The 17493-nt window shown below is 41.0% G+C and overlaps 1 protein-coding gene across 1 annotated transcript in view; it reads left to right on the top strand.

Moving 5' to 3' along the window:
• Positions 1 to 17493, top strand: part of ADHFE1 (alcohol dehydrogenase iron containing 1) — a 1104832-nt gene that overhangs the window by 649352 nt on the left and 437987 nt on the right. Inside the window, exon 13 of the mRNA XM_044067374.1 lies at positions 11767 to 11798. Within this exon, the coding sequence (XP_043923309.1) occupies positions 11767 to 11798 (32 nt within the window). The remainder of the gene's footprint in view (positions 1 to 11766; positions 11799 to 17493) is intronic.

The following is a 17493-nucleotide window of genomic DNA, read 5'->3' as shown; positions in this document are numbered from 1 at the left end:
TGGTGTTAATATCATTTTTGTCTTTGAAAAAAACCTTCAACGCTACTTTTCTAGCAAACAATCTTAAATCATTAAATGTCTCATGTAGATGACTAGGTTGTGAGGGGATGAATTTCAGCCCCTTGTTAAGTAGCGATAAATCAAACTTAAACAAATTGCATTTAGAAAAATTGTAAACCAAAGAAGTCAATTCCACATTTTTTTCTGTTGCCCGTACCTGTCTTGTGAATATTTGCGTTTCCTGGGTCCCCTGCTCTGCGACCTCCCTCTGGTGAATCTGTCCAGCTTGATGGGAAAAGGGGCATCTTTTGATGCTAGAACTTGTGTAGCTTGTGTGGTTCGTCTAATGGCTCCCGTTCGCTGTTATTGGACACTCCTCCGAGTCCCATTGAATCAGCTCATTCTATTGCGTACAGTGAGATTATTTGAGAAGGCCTACCCCCTTAACTTTTTAACCTTGAATTATCTTCTGTTTCCTCCCTTTCTACTTGACAAAAAATTACATTCTATTCATCTGCTTTTAATGTATTTATACTGTGTCTTTTCCTGCTTTAATACTTTATTTTGCTTTTGCTGCTGTTCTTAAAAGTGTACAATTGCATTTATACCGCCTATTTTATTACTATTTGTTAGTAACCTGATTACATTGAGAACATTGTTTTCAATGAATTGCTGCTTTATACTGTTTTTTTTTTCCTGCCGTGACTGTGATTTTAAGCACTTTAAATTTCAAATACCTCTGCACTTTTTAACATAGGCTAGATTCAGTCTTACGGAATCTAGACTGTCTTGTATCACTTGAGCACTAAAACGCTCTTCACTGAGATACAGAAAGATCTGAGGCATCCATTGCTTCCAACTAACTATAAGTGCCTGTTTCTGCTCTTATATTGAACTCTTAATTTGTATTTACATTCTACTGTCTGTCTGAATTGTCAGAACTGTTTTTGGTCACATTTTGCTGCATATGTACTAGTTCGGCTGTAGTGTAGCCCAGTTCCAGGCTTGCTGTTTCTGGGTCTGTTTTGTAACTTCTGAGCATCAAATTCAAGCCATCTTTAATGGAGAAGGCCTTTCTGCACCCTTGTGGAAGGAGATTGCTGTCTGGGTCCCATCTAATTGAGGTTGATTGGATTAGTTTTATATAAGCCATGTGTCTGAACTTGCTTGCATGTAGTGCACCATCATGCACTGACATGTAGCGGTAGTTACTGTTGGTTGTTATAGTAGCAAACATTTTGCCTGTTATTTTCCCTTAGTACTTTGCTTGTGGTCCTCCAGAGGTTTTTCTTGGCTCATCTCTACTGTCAGGTAGAATACTAAGCCTAGCCTCAGAGGTACCAACACACCTGTCACCCACTAACCTCTCCTAAGTGTGACCTCTCTTCCTGACTATATAAATTTACCTAACATTATGGATATACAATTTCCCACAGTTTCTCCAGCCAGCTTGGTCGACATGGGCATCCTGAGACAGTGTAGTAACTGCCTCATGTTTACCGACAACCCCAGCTCCTAGACCAATCAAACTCAACATGTGAGGGATGCATCTATATTAAGAACCTTAAATCCATGCTCTCTCACACACCAGTCCGTACATATGACAGTGAGCGGTTCATCAGCATGCACGGCTCACCTCCTACTCCACCCAAACCCACATCACACATACCTACATAAGCGGAGGTCCTCACTAGAAACATGCCTAAACACCAGAGACCTCCCAAACACAAGCACACTACACATAATACTTCCTCTGCAGAACCCAATACACATAATAGCTCACATACCAGTGTCTCACCTGTCAAGCCCTTAAGGCAAAACAAAACCAAACATATTAGTCATATGTGGTTCTGTTGTGAGACACACAGATGTCCCTCTCACCAGGCTGGATAAGGTCACAGTTTGCTGTCAGGTGTCAGGATCTGCCATATCACACATGCACTCAAGTCTCTCAACAACAGGCACTGTTATGACTCTCTCATAGTCCATATTGGTGTGACCAACTTGAGACGTACCTCTCTGGAGTGTATGAAGAGAGACATGATTGAGCTCTTAGACTATGTGTGTCAGGCTGGTATGTCCCTAGCCTTAAGCAGCATTTTACCTTCACCTAGGATGATGCCTCGATATAGACTGAAAATGATTAACTTCAATAATTGGCTTAGTTTCTGGTGTCACTCCAAGGGGTACAATATTTGTCAGCCTGGGATGACATGATCGATAGACCTCTATGCTTTGGCAGAGATGGTCTTCATCTGTCACCCCTGGGATTTTAGCTACTGGCCAAGGCTCTTGTCACCCCCATAGTGCCTTTATTGGCAGTGTCTCAAAGATAAAACCCCTGATGCAAGAGCTCCATCTAAAAACAACCTCAAGGTTTTGCTGCTACACTCTAGGAGTCTTAACATGAAGCTGCATTCACTGGAGGCAGTCCTCACCTTGGAAGACATACACATTTGTGCAGTCGTGGAGACCTGGTTCAAGGCTGTGGAGAGCACCCCAGCCATATCGGACTACACCTCCTTCCACACATTCAGACCACAAACTGAAGGCATGAAAACTAATGGAGGCAGTGTATCAATATCCATTAAAGATAACTACACCTCCAGATTGTTTAGACAGCATGATTATCTTGGAGATACTTCAGGTACAATTAACTGTTGGTAGGACACCTATTCAAGTCATTGCCAGCTACAAAACCCATTCCATGAATCAGAGCACCCACTCTGCCTATTTGGATCTACTTGAGTCTATCAAGATACATCTGAACACCATTGTTTTGGACGACTTTAACTACCCATCCATTGACCGGGGAAATTACTCGTGCCCAAACTCACTTGCCCAAAGGTTCCTCAACTTAATTAACTCCAATGCCCTGGACCAGCTAGTAGACACCGCCACAAGGAGTGCCAACATCCTTGATCTGGTGCTTACCAATGTGGAAGACCACTGTTGCACCCCCACTGTGAGGTCTTCCCTGGTGAGATCTAACCTCAAATCATTCTCATTCAAAGTAACTATCACACCTGCACCCCCCCCCAGCACCAACTAAACTGTAAAACTTCTCCAAAGCAGATTATAACCTCTTACAGGATGGTATAAATAGCGTCATTGCACCTCCTCCCTCAGATGAAACTGACATCTGTGCCGAGTTCTACACAGATGCTTTATACTAACACCTGAACAACTGCCTTGACTTGGCCGTACCTGATACAACCAAAACAAGCTCCTCAAGGAAGAGGAAACCTGTCTGGTGGACAACTGCCATTAACAGGTTGTACAATAAGAGGAAGAAATTGCTGTCTAAGAGTAAGAGGGAGCAAGACCTAAACTGAAAACACTCCCTCCTCAGCTTTAACAAGCAAATAAGACTTCTTCTGAAGTCTTTCAAAGCTAACTATGAATCCATATTAGCTTCCTCAACTAAGGACAACCATTAGGCATTCTTTATTTACATCTGTAACCTAAAAGGAAAGGCCTAGATGTGTGCCAAGCTGGTAGTTAATGATACCACATATACCGAACCTGTGGACATTGCTAACCTGTTAGCTGACAGGTTCTGTGAAAACTTGACTTCCCTGTCCCCGCCAGACTTACCCCAAGACATCTCTACCACCTGTCCTCTACCTTGTATCGCTAAACAGCAGGTCATGAATGGCTTCTCTAAGGTCAAAAACACAGCATCCATGGGACCTGATAACATCCTCAGCTGCGTCCTACATGGGCTCAAAAAAGAATTAGCAACACCATTGGGTACTCTTTTCAGTCATAGTCTAAGCACTGGCTTCATCCCAGCTGAATGGAAAAAGGCCGCCGGTATCCCCTTGCACAAAGGTGGTACTTCCACTGACCCTAGGAACTGTGCACCTATTAGCCTGACTAGCCTTATCTGCAAGGCTATTAGCCTGACTAGCCTTATCTGCAAGGCCATGAACAGAATCTTCATGGACCTTATCAACAAAAATATTGGTAAACTCCAAACACTTGACCCTACTCAGTTTGAATTTGTCAAAGGGAGATCATGCCTGTTAAACCAACTGGACTTCTTCGAGACAGTCACCATGGCCTTTGATGAGGGTAAATCTGTGCATACAGCGTACCTAGTCTTAGCCAAGGCTTTTGACACTGTCCCCCACTCAGGCATGATTGACAAACTCACCCAACTAGGTATCGACTTGTATATCATTAGATGGGTCGCTAACTGGCTCACTGAAAAAACATATAGTCAAAATAGGGGAATCCACCTCCAACAGCAGACCTGTAACCAGTGGTGTTCGTGTGATGTTTCACAGGGTCAGTCCTGGGACCTCTTCTGTTTGGAATCTATTTCTCTGAAGTGCAAGCTAAAACTAAAGGTCTGCGGCTGACCAAGTTTGCTGATGAGTGCAAACTGGGAGTGGTCATAGAATCTCCAAACATTGTCAACATCCTACAACAGGGTCTTACACAAACAAATGATCAGTGCCAAAGTCATGGCCTTAAACTCAATGCAAAAATATATTGTCATCCTTTTCAGTAAGAGTGGTGCTCCTGCTAACTACCATGTCAATAACAACACCCTAAGTACGCACTCAGTGGTGAGAGACCCGAGCACCCGGGTTGACAGTAAACTTTGATCACCATGTCTCCACAATGGTAAGAAGGGCATTCTGTATTGCTCATCTCAAGTAAGGGCATTGTGTCCAGAAAAAAAGAAGCTATAACCTCCCTGTAATCTTCCCTGATCAGGCCAATAATTGAGTACAGTTCTCCTTTTGGTATATACCCTTTCAAGTTCCTGCAGCAACTTGGAGAAACCACAAAGGTTCCTCACAAGGAAAATTTAAGGTCTTCAGCATCTGTCCTATGAGAATCATCTGAAAACACTGTCACTTCTGTTTCATACAGACTACTCAGAGGCAATTTCTGCCTTGCAGTTAAGGCAGTCTTTGACCCTGCTTTATTGGAAATGCATATCCATAAGTCACATGGTGCATGGGTTACTCGCTGTAATGGCCAAAACCTGGTATGTGACATTAATAAACCTGCTGGAGGGACAGATTTGTCTCCCAGAGGTTACCACACCTTTGGAACTGACTCCCACTTCATGTCAAGCAGAGCACCTCATTAGCCCTCTTCAAATGTAATCTGGATGATTGGATGGGTAACCGTAATTTCATCTCAGGGGTTCCACCTGTGTCCCACTTGGACAGCGGTGATAGGTGCTGATCATGGAAGTAAGGGTAAAACTTGGCTAGGCTTGTAAGGGCCCTAGGGTCATTAGTCTAGTAATCTCCTATGATCCAGTCAGTGGTGAGAGATCTGGGCACACAGGTTGACAGCAATCTCACCTTTGATCCCCATGTTTCCACAGTAGTGAGAAGGGCATTTTATATGGTGCATCTTATTAACAAGGGCATTGCCTCCAGAAAAAAAGAAGTTATAACCTCTCGGTACACTTATGTCATCAAGCCAGTAATAGAGTACAATGCCCCCTTTGGTATGTACCTCTCCAAGCTCCTGCAGCAGTTGAAGAGACCACAAAGGTTCCTCACAAAGAAAATTCAGGGCCTGCAGCATCTGTCTTATGTGGACAGACTAAAATCACTGTTACTTTATTCAGTGTTTTACAGACTACTCAGAGGGGATCTATGCCTGGCATATAAGGCATTTTATTACCCTGCATAGATCAGTATGTGTGTATATACTTTAAGAAGCTATCCAAGGGCTTACATTAGAGTATAAATACTGAACAAGTGCGAGCCTGACTGCTGTTTTGTAGTTAGCTGTTGAGATGTAAATATGTATGTATATAAGCTCTGTTTGTTAGTTCATTCATATTTAAAGATGCTGCTATCCATTCTGGTGTATTTGTATATATTAAAGCATCTGAATGAAACCACAAGCCTTCTTATTATTTGTAATAGAGACAAATAAGTGACATGGTGGCAGAAGTGGCATATCCAAAAGGACATGGTATCAGAAATGGCATATCTGAAGGGCCTGAAGTCAGAACGGCATACTAAAGGGGCATGCAGTTTAAAATGGCTTGGCAAAAATGATTTAAGGTACTTATCCAGATGCTGGTGGAATATACAACAGTGGACTATCCCAAAACTGGGCATACTTCATGAAACTGGTCAGAAACTAATTTCAGGTATTAAACATGCTCAGCACTATTTCTTATCCACATAATATGCGAAACGAAGACTTGAAGCCAAAAAAGAACCTTAACCAGTATAACCTTAACGCAAATTTATTGTGTACAAAAAGACAGCGTTTTCGCTACTCACACAAGGTAGCTTCTTCAGAGGAAAAAAGAGCGCGAAATCAACGCTCTTTTAAACTCACACCCCAATACAAATATTGTTACATCACTTCCTACAATAAAGAAGTAATGCTTCCAATAGCAAATGAATGGAGTGTCATAACTCAATTTAAAACGCTACACTAATACACTTATAAAATAATCCACATAATATGAAAAGGGGCATACAGAATATTCTAAATGATTTCCGCATAAACAGATATGTACGATATTGATAATATATTCAAATTACTACAGAAAATATTTGAAATAAAGTCTGATTGCATAAAATGAATAAAATAAAGGGAAACGACCGCATTTTCACAAAGCATATGCATTTTTGTATTACGCAAAGATATCAGAGTTTTCAGAAGTGTACAACGTGTTTGTACAGTGTTACAGTAAAGCCATTACGCAAAGTACAGCCATTACACAGCATATTTCACAAAGTAAAGTATTCTGAAGAGTTTAATGTGCATTTGGATATTTGTACAAGCTCACAGCACAGTTAGTTCATAGATAATTACAAGGGCCATATTTTCAGTGTGTTGGTGCATACTGTGTGGGCATGGCAGATGGATTTCAAAAACCTAGCACACTTGTGTTTGACAGTAATACTGCTGAGAATTGAGTTTGAGCAAGAGTATGACATTTTCATATAGGCTGCATTTTCTGATAAAGATGACCGTACAAAGACATTTATTCTACTTAATTTAGCTGGATCAGATGCTATAGAAAGGGAGCTCTCATTTGTGTATGCACCTGCTATTTATGCTGGAGAAGGACAAAACCATCATATTGATGTACAGACTGAGTCAAGGGAGGACCCAGAGAACTTAAAATGTAAATTTAGAGAAATGTGTAACCCCAGACAAACGTCGCAATGGAAAGGCACTTATTTTACACAAGGGATCAAAAGCCTGGTGAAACTTTTGCAGCATATATAACTGACCTGAAAAATAAAGCTAAAACATGCAGATTTGGTGACTTAAGGGATGAGTTGATAAAGGACAGACTTGTGTGTGGTATAAAAGATGATACTGTGAGAAAGATTTTGCTTTGTGACAGTGATTTAACTTTGAATATGGCCATTGAGATTTGTCAGGTATACGAGCTTATGGAAAAGCGCACAGATATGCTTACAAATGAGAGCAGCTCTAGAAGGCACAATGATAAAGCTCATATTGATAGTATGCAGCACGTGGTTAAAAGAAAAAGGCCCAAGTACACTGATACTGTAACCCCTGCAGCACTCACTGGTAAACCCCAGAACATTCTAGCAAATTCCAGACTTTGCACAGCCTCGGTGAAACACAAAAGAGAGTCAGCACACTCAAAGCATGGGCCCCCACCCACTTTCATTGCCAACTGTCATAATTGTGGTGGAAGTCATGAATCTAAAAGGGTGTTTCGCTTTTAGTCAGCAATGCCACAGATGTAATAACTGGAATCACATTAAAAGATTTTGCAAGTCAAAAGAATGTGGGCAATCTTTTATTAAAAGGGAACATTTTAAGAAATGATCAGTTCGACTGTGACAATCCTACTCTTTATGTTGATGGAGTGTCAGTGCTTCATGAAACTGTTAATGCAGTAGACTTAAGGACTAAGAATGAAGTATTTTGTACTGTTCTGATGTATGGCACACCCACAGAGCTCAAAGTTGACACAGGTTCTAAGTGCAATGTTATGTCTGCAGAAACATTTGCCAGAGTATGTAAAGGTGAAAGACTTGATTAGGCAAGGTGTGCGAAACTTGTTGCCTATGGAGGTGAAGAAATTCAAACCCAAGGCTCAGTAGTGCTTTCAGGTTACTTCCAGTGGAGTAGAAGAAGCTATGACTTATATTATGTGGTCAAGAGGCACGTTCAGTCATTATTAGGCCTCAGCGACTCTCTGAAAATGGTCTGCTTTCATTTAATAAGGAAGTCCATCATGTTAGCTTAAAAGACCACTACTCTACTTTTGCCCAGTACATTTTTTCTACCTATGCTAATCTTTTCAAAGACAAACTAGGCAAACTTCCAGTTGTGTACTCCATGAAGTTAGACCCAGAGGTCAGTCCAGTTATCAAACCAGTGCGTAAAGTTCCAATAGCCATGCAGGACAGGGTCAAAGCAGAGTTGGATAAGATGGTGTGACAAGTTGTAATTTGTCCAGTAGAAACTCCAACAGAATAGCTATCTTCCATGGTGGTAGCTCATAAGAAAAGCTCAGATGACATCAGAATATGTATTGACTCACAAGATTTGAACAAAGTGCTAAAAAGACCTCATCATCCAATCCGCACAGTCGAAGAAGTCACAGCTTTGATGCCAAATGCCACAATTTTTGTCTGTCTTAGATGCAAAGAGTTAATTTTGACAAATTCCGCTAGAGAAAAAAATCCTCATTGCTCACTACATTCATTACTCTGTTTGGCAGGTACAGATTTTTGAGAATGCCATTTGGATAAATTCTGCAAGTGAAGTCTTTCAGCGTGCAATGGAGCAAATTTTTTCCAGGTATCCTTGTGCTGTTATAGTTGACGACATACTAGTAGGAGGTTGTGAGGAAGCCAAACATGACAGAAACCTCAGAAAAGTTCTAGAAAGGGCATGCCAAGTGAACCTTAAGCTCAATGCACAGAAATGCAAATTCAGGCTACAAGACGTTCCTTATGTTGCTCATTTATTTACGAGTACAGGCCTGTGACCAGACCCTTCTAAACAAACAGCCATTCTCGAGATGCCAGCTCCAGACAATGTTCAAGCCCTGCAACATTTTCTTGGCATGGTCAACTACCTAGACAAGTTCATTCCAGGCTTGAGCCAACTTTCACCACCACTCAGAGAGCTGACATGTAAAAATATATCCTGGTGTTGGCCAGAGCAACACCAAAGAGCATTTGATGTCCTGAAACAGAGAATTGCCAATCCGCTGACACTCAGATACTTGATGTTCACACACCAGTTACACTTTCTTGTGATGCTTTGAAAATTGGACTTGGTGCAGTTATTCTACAAGAGGATCAGCCTGTTGCTTATGCATCAAGAACTCTTACCCAAACTGAACACCAGTACGCCCAGACTGAGAAAGAGCTTTTGGCAATTGTGTTTGCATGTTTGAAGTTTCATGATTATGTTTATGGTGGACCTATCCAGATCATAGCAGATCACCAACCACTAGTCACAATCCTGCGAAAGCTAATACATTCAACTCCAGCCGCACTGCAGTGTATGATGCTGAGATTACAAAAGTACAATTTCAATCTTGTCTACAAGAAAGGTAAACTTCTTTATCTTGTTGATACATTATTTAGATCACCCATAAATACAACTGAACAGAATGATAATCAAGTTTCTCAATGACTTAATGATTTTGAAGTCATGGAAGTGAGACATTTTTCTTCCACACATCTTGATGAGTTGAGAGATCACACAGTCACAGATTCAGTTTTACAAAAGTGAAACCACTTTATCAATCAAGGATGTCTGCCAAAGCAATATACTTTACCTCCAGTACTGCAACCTTATTTTCCATACAGAGATGAGATTTTGTCTGACAAAAAGTATCATTATGAATGGTCCAAAAGTAATTGTTACAAAATCCTTGCAACCTGAGTACATTACTGCCTTGCATCTTGGTCACACAGGAACAGAATCTACCAAAAGAAGGGCGAGAGAAGAGAGTATTTTGGCCTTCTGTGTCACAAGACATTGAGAGAGCATTTTCTTCTTGTTCAGTATGTAATAATACAAAGCCTCATCAACAGAAAGGACCGCTTCAGCTTAACCAGATTCTGAAGGTGCCTTGGTTGACAATAGCCAGCGATCTCTTTTGAGTGGAATGGTCAACATTATTTGGTGTTAGTAGACTCTTACCCCAGTTGGTTAGAGACTGACTGACTTCCCAACCTAGCATCTAGTACTGTCATTACTAAGATGAAACGTCATTTTGCTGTGCATGGAAGCCCGCACAAAGTTATTTCTGACAGTGGCACGCAGTTTACAAACCAACATTTCAAAAGATTTGCAGAAAAATGGGACTTTACTCCTGTCACAAGTAGAACAGAGTATCCCCAGTCAAATGGTTTGACAGTTCAAAATGCAAAACAGTTAGTTGAGAAATCAGAATGAGACAATACTGATGTTTTCCTGAATCTCAAAAATGTTCCTCGCGATAAACATCTTGGTTCACCTACTCAAAGACTTCTGTCGAGACAAACCAGAACCACATTACCAATCAGTAGTCAATTCTTGGTTCCATGTGTCAATAACAAGAGATCAGTGAAGACCAATCTGTTGAGGAAATGCCTATCCCAGAGGGCCTACTACGATAAGACAAGTCGACCACTTAATCCATTACGAGAGGGAGAAGTGGTAAGGATGCAAAGTCCAAAGGTTATGATCGGATTGGTGCCATGAATAATATTGGTCCAGAGCTGAGATTGTACATTATAGAATCAGGAGGAGCAACCTTTATGTAGAATCAGAAGCATTTGAGACTGGTGTCCAAGTGTATACCACAGCAAATAGCCTGAGAGAAAGACTCTTTGTTTCAGAGTGAGTTGTCCAGTGTTTCAATTCCAGAGGGCATTCCTGTTCCTATGACAAATCCAGAAGTTCCAGTTGTGCACCACAGACTGTCCCTGTTGCTAAATCTAGTCTCAACTGTTATGTTACAAGTTATGGTTGAATCTCTAAACCTTGTAGCAGATATGAAGCAGCTTGGACATAACATTGTATTTTCTTTCTAATGTACATAGTAATGCATGCTTGTGTCTGATACTCTCTTGCATAAAGGGCAATCTTTTTAAGAGGGAGGCTCTGGATCAGTATGTGTGTATATACCTTTTAGAAGCTATCCAAGGGCTTGCACTACAGTATAAATACTGAGCATGTGCAACCCTGACTGCCATTTTGTAGTTAGCTATTGAGATGTAAACATGTATGTATGTAAGCTCTGTTTGTTAGTTGTTTTGTTCATATTTAAAGATGCTGCTATCCATTCTGATGTGTTTGTATATATTAAAGCATCTTAACAAAATCCCATGCCTTCTTATTATTTGTAATAGAGACAAACGAGTGACACCCTGCTTTAATGGAAATGCTGCACATATGCAAGTCTAATGGAATACTACCTGCTCGCTCAAAGGACCTTAAACTAGTATGTGATATCAACAGAACCTGCCGGAGGGACAGATTTTTTTCACAGAGGATACCTCATCTTTGGAACAGACTCCCAGTACAGGTTAAACAAAGCCCTTCTTTGACCCTATTTAAGTGTAACTTGGAAGATTGGATGGGAAACAGGAAATTCACCCCCAGAGCTCCACCGGTGTCCCTGTTAGATCCGGGTAATTGGTGCTGATCTAAATATTTGCTCATTACAGATACTCTTGGGTACAGGGGTTAAACTCGTCTAGGCTTGTGAGGGCTCTGGGACCATTAGCCTAGTAACCTCCTATGAACTTTCATTTGCTGTTAGCCAATGATGAGAGTTTGATAGTTGCATCTCCAGCAGTTTTCTTGTTGGGGGAGGGGTGCATTCTTAGGGAACCTGCATTGCCTCCTTGAGCATGATCACACCAAGCACACTCCCATTAAATGGACCCTAGAGTTCCCTTATACACTCTCATTGGTAGCATGTAAAACCGAGTAGTTGTGTCAATCAGCTACACCTCCAGGTCCTGTGAAACTTACCTGCCAGGATCAAAGATGCTTATTTGGGCTCTTCTCGATCTGCAAGGCCAACAGGACATCCCTAAACATTGGATAATTTAATAGATCTTTGTTATCTTGGGGAATCTGTCCTCTTGTGTGTGAAACCACACCATCAGGGAAGAGGGGTTGATGTTAGCACCATGCCATGTGCCATCTTCTCTTGTCTCATTGCTGCCTTCACTGAGTGCTTCCCTTAACATCAGAGTCCTGTTACCTAATCCCCCCCTCCATGTTCACTAGTTGAACCCCTGACACCTCATTTGTCTAGCAAACATAGGCTCATCCATGTGGGCAAAGATTAGTCAGGGGCTGTCTTTGCCCTTAACTGTCTAGGGGAGGAAACTCTGAGGTATAGGAATCCCTCATTCTGAAACCAGTCAGTCCTCCCCCATCCTTGCAGTACCAACTCCTTTGGGGAGACTTGTAGGTTGATGAAGTCAGCTGTTGTGTGGCTTCTCTGCTTTCTCAGAACTGCTTAAAGCAGTGTCTCAACATGATGTCATCTATGGATCCCAAAGAAAGCTGTTTTTGCGCATAGAAATAACTGGACTCTGCTACCTTGGCTTATAAGCCCTTAGAACACAAATACCTATCCTTTCTCTAGTCTAAACTAATTTCCCTCCTCCTCCTCCTCTCTGGCAACATACACCCTAACCCAGGTCTATCACACAAACTCTCCTCCAACCCAAGCTTGAATTGTACACCCCCCCCAATAAATCTCTATTGTTTGCTACAATTAATGCCAGGAGCCTTTGTTATAAAATACCTGATTTTCATAACTGTATCTCCCACAACAATCCTGATATTCTCTCTATCTCAGAAACCTGGCTAAAGCCACATATAAAAGACACTGAAATAATCCCACCCAACTATAGACTCATAATAAATGACAGATCCCAAAAGAAAGGTGGTGGATTAGCCTTACTTTTCTCCTTCTCCTTAACAGTGACTCCCTATCATAAACCCATACTCCCATTTGCTACTGCCCTTCTAAAAGTTAGGTACAGTAAAATTTTATGCATTGCTACCCTGTACATACCACCAGGCAATAAATATCCCTGTTCTGGAGGATATTCTCTCCTGGTTCACCACCAATATAAATAATGAAACAATAATCTTAGGTGACGTCAATATTAACTGGTCTTCCATTCACTCATCTACCCCCTCTCAGAGCATTAATCTGTATCACTTCACACAATTAATCAAGACCCCTACTAGACCAAACAAAGATAATACCGCAGGCAGCATCCTTGACTGTATACTTGTTTCCCATCCCAACAGAATTTCTGACAGAGACACTCTCCCTGACCTCCTTAGCGATCATCTCCCTGTCTTCTCCCCTCCACCTACAGCACAGATATATTACAACCTGCACGTTAAAAAATGTCAACCCTCAAACCTTCTCCAGTACCTTAAAACAGACAAACTGGAACCCTCTAAAGTCCTTCATCTGGACGCTGCTGTCTCACACTTTTAACACAGTTTTCCCTTCCTACTTAACTGCTTTGCCCCCTGCAGAAGAAGTCAAATCCAAAACAGTTTCCTGGCTAACCAAAGAGGCAAAAATCCTTATGCATCTCCGAGACAAAACCTGGAAATGCTATCAAAAATTCAAAACACCAAACTCCCTCACCGAATGCAAGCAACTACGAAATCAGGTAAAAAAAAAAAAACAAATAGCTATCGACCATAAATCCTACTATCTTAAGCTTCAAACCAACCCCAAGAAATTCTGTAGTAGCAGCTCATCAATTCTCTGTCCTAGCAAGAAAGAGAACCCTTGCCCTGACCCAGACTCTCCTGACCTTGTCCTAGCTACTTAATTCAACTCCTTTTTTCATTGACTCTATAGCCAAACTTACCTCATCTTTCCCAAATAATATCTCATCCAACACATCCAAAGCTACCCTTTCGACCTCCAATAACTTTCAGCTCCCTCCATTTACTCTCACGTCCATTCCTACCCATACTATAAAAAAAACTCCTAAAATTAAAACCTTGTTCTAATGCCCCAATTAGCATTCCATCCAACTTCCTCAAATTAGCTGCTGATGGCATAGCTCTTCCCATCTCTATCCTAATTAATCACTCCATCCAAGAGTCCTATATACCACTCCTTTGGAAAAAAGACTTCATCATCCCCCTCCACAAAGGTGGTAGCAACTTTACAATCTCCAATTTTTTCCCAATAGCTATCCTATCCCCTATCTCTAAGATTCTTGAAAAATGTATCAACCTACAACTCCTACCCTACCTGCTTGACAACCAACTATTGACTCCAACACAACATGGATTTTAGACCAGGACATAGCACCACCATTGCCTTCTTTCCTTTCTCAAAATCATTAACTCTGCTCATGATTCTGGCAGCATAGTTTTTACCCTCCTCCTCGACTTATCCAAAGCCTTCGATACTGTCTTCCCACAAGCTGCTCCTGTCCAAGCTCTCTGATCTCAACCTTTCCTCTTCTTTTATCAACTGGTTCACCAGCTGTCTCTCAGTTAGGGAACAAGCTGTAAAGTGGAACAACAGTACTTCTTCTTTCCTGCACACTCCAACAGGGGTTCCTCAAGGCTCTATATTGGGTCCCTTACTATTCAATATTTTTATTAATGACTTATATCAAAAAATCCCTAATGCTAAACTTGTCCAGTACGCAGACGTCTCTACCATCATCTGCTCATAGGTAGGTACTAGGCTATCGGCCCTGGGGCCTGTACAAGCCTAGCCAAAAAGGTGCCCTGGCTTTTGCCACCCAAGAAAATTATTTTCCTGTGCCACTGTCGAGCAGAGCCACAGAGGTGATCCCCGGGGTGAATTTCCTATTTCCCATCCATGCCAAATTTCTCCCCAAACTAATGAACCTAACTCAAGAGGCCTTCTTCTACACAGAGTCCTGGATGCTAGACAACCACCTAGCTCTTAACCCATCCAAATCCAAAATAATGATTTTCTCCCCCTCTAGACACACTATTATTGACAAAATATCCTTCTCTATAGTCAGTCAGAACAACACCTGTATTGAAATAGTTCCCTGTGCAAAATGGCTGGATGTCCTTATTGATGACCATTTAAAATTCGGCATCCACCTACAAACTAATATTAAAACGCCCATCAAAAGTTTGGAATGCTTTACCGTCACAGACACTACCTTACTCTCGCATCCAAACAACTCCTATCCACCATTTACCTCATCCCCTCTCTTCTATATGGAACCCCTCTCCTTACTAATCTCCAGTCAACCCTCAAATCAAAATTATCTTCATGCTATAATAAAATTTCCAAGTTTGCCACAGGTTCCAAATCTTCCACTCATCACTGCAACTCCCTCCATTCCCTAAACTGGTTGGAACTCCCAAACTACCTGACTTTCATTCAACTTACAACAGTATATAAGCTCAATTTTCAAACCCTCTAATTGTCCTTCTCTCTCCTCTACCTTAAAAATCCACCAGCCACATAGAGCACTAAGATCCACAAATCAAACTCTCGAACTTTACAAACCTATACATTCTCCAGGGCAACTCTTCTTTCTCCCTTGCTAGATAATGGAATTCACTTTCCCCACACATTAGAACTACCCAGAATCTCAATTCCTTTAAAACCTTACTCCACTTTTATCTCCCCTCTGTCTGGGAATGCTCCTGCTCTCACCCCACCTGAAGCCTTCCTCCTGTCTTTACCCCTTCCTATTCTCAAATTCAGCCTTTGTAGCTGTATTTCTAGTCTCAATTGCTTCAATTTTATTGTCTCCATATATGATGTATTACGTGAATCTTTGTTACTTATTGTAAATATTTTAAAACACTGTATCTGAGTTGTCACTTTTGAATATTGTAAATATTTTCTGTTTGGAGCTTTTCTCCCCGGGCCTTCATTGAAAATGGGCTCATTTAGGCCCAGTGGACTTTCCTGGTTAACAAACTGCAATAAATAAATAAAGCAAGCAGGCAGGCAGGTGCTTGCTATAAGCCTATGTAGAGAGGAGTGAGATACTGACTGAGCATTGTGAGTTCCAGTCCAACATAAATTCCAGAGTTCACATCACTTTTTTACCTTACAGACTATGCAGTCTGTCTTTCGATATGGAGGGTAAGAGTGTGTTCTCCTCTGCCATTTTGGGGTAGAGATCACACAACTTCCTGTTTCACATTTGCAGGCTCCAGTCCCCAAGCACTGGAACTGGAGAAGCCTCACAGGTGTCTGTTTCTGTGATCAAGGAGGATTTGGGTTTGAAATATTAAACTAATTATACAGACATGAGTAGATATACCTTTAGATCCTGTTGCTTAAGTTTATCATTCTGCACACTAGTACATGAGAAACCAGGTCAAATGAGCAACATACTCTGAACATTGTAGTTGTAAACAATGCTGTAGTTGGTATTTCCCTGCATTTTGCAATACTATTTATGCATCGTATATAGTTTCATTGATTTAAACTCGTATGTCTTAAGAAGATGCATTTAGAGTTTCATTTCATATTCATATCACATTGTGATGTGCTGACACAGATATATAACAGGCTATGCACATGATGTGCACTTTAAAAGGCAACCTGCTAGCACTATTGAATATAGCAGTCATCCTGAAGGGAGCAGGAGCATACAAGGGTGAAAAACACTGACGTTCCTGATGTAGAATCTGACTGTTTGGAAGGATGGTCGATATATGTAGCGATTCCTACAACGTTAAGTTGAGCAGCAAAATTGTGATCCTGTGTTATGAACTGCTGCTAATCAAATGCAAAAGCACCTGAGCCCTGATACCAGTAACCCCTGCACCACCTTAAACATACAGTGGATATAGAAAGTGTACACACGCCTGTTAAAATGCCAGGTTTTTGTGATACAAAAAAAAGAGACCACAATAAATAATTTCAAAACTTTTCCCTCCTTTAATGTGACCTATAACCTGTACAATTCAACTGAAAAACAAACAAATCTGTTAGGGGAAAAAATATAAAAAAATAAAAACGCATAAGCTGGTTGCATAAGTGTGCACACCCTTAAACTAATACTTGTTGAAGCACCTTTTGATTTAATTACAGCATTCAGTCTTCTTGGTAAGAGTCTATCAGCATGGCACATCTTGACTTAGCAATATTTGCCCATTCTTCCTTGCAAAGGGGTCCAGATTGTGAGGACATCTCTTGTGCACAGCCCTCTTCAATTGGATTTATGTCTGGGCTCTGGCTGGGCCATTCCAAAAGTTTAATTTTGCTGCAGCAGGCAACTGAGTAAATGTCAGGAAAATCCTACTAGGACAGCTGAACTTTATTTTGGGTTAATCAGACTCTCTTTAATTGATAGCATGTGTGTACCCAAGAAGACTGAATGCTGTATTTAAATCAAAAGGTGCTTCAACAAAGTATTAGTTTAAGGGTGTGCACATTTATACAACCAGCTTTATTGTGCATTTTTTATATTTTTCCCCTAACAGATTTGTTTGTTTTACAGTTGAATTGTACAGGTTATAGGCCACATTACAGATGGGAAAAGT

The sequence above is a fragment of the Protopterus annectens genome, chromosome 3.part1 (assembly GCF_019279795.1).
Source record: "Protopterus annectens isolate FY-2018-M chromosome 3.part1, PAN1.0, whole genome shotgun sequence".
Classification (NCBI taxonomy): Eukaryota; Metazoa; Chordata; order Ceratodontiformes; family Protopteridae; genus Protopterus; species Protopterus annectens.
Note: the sequence above shows the minus strand (reverse complement) of the source record. Positions and strands in the feature narration are given on the sequence as shown.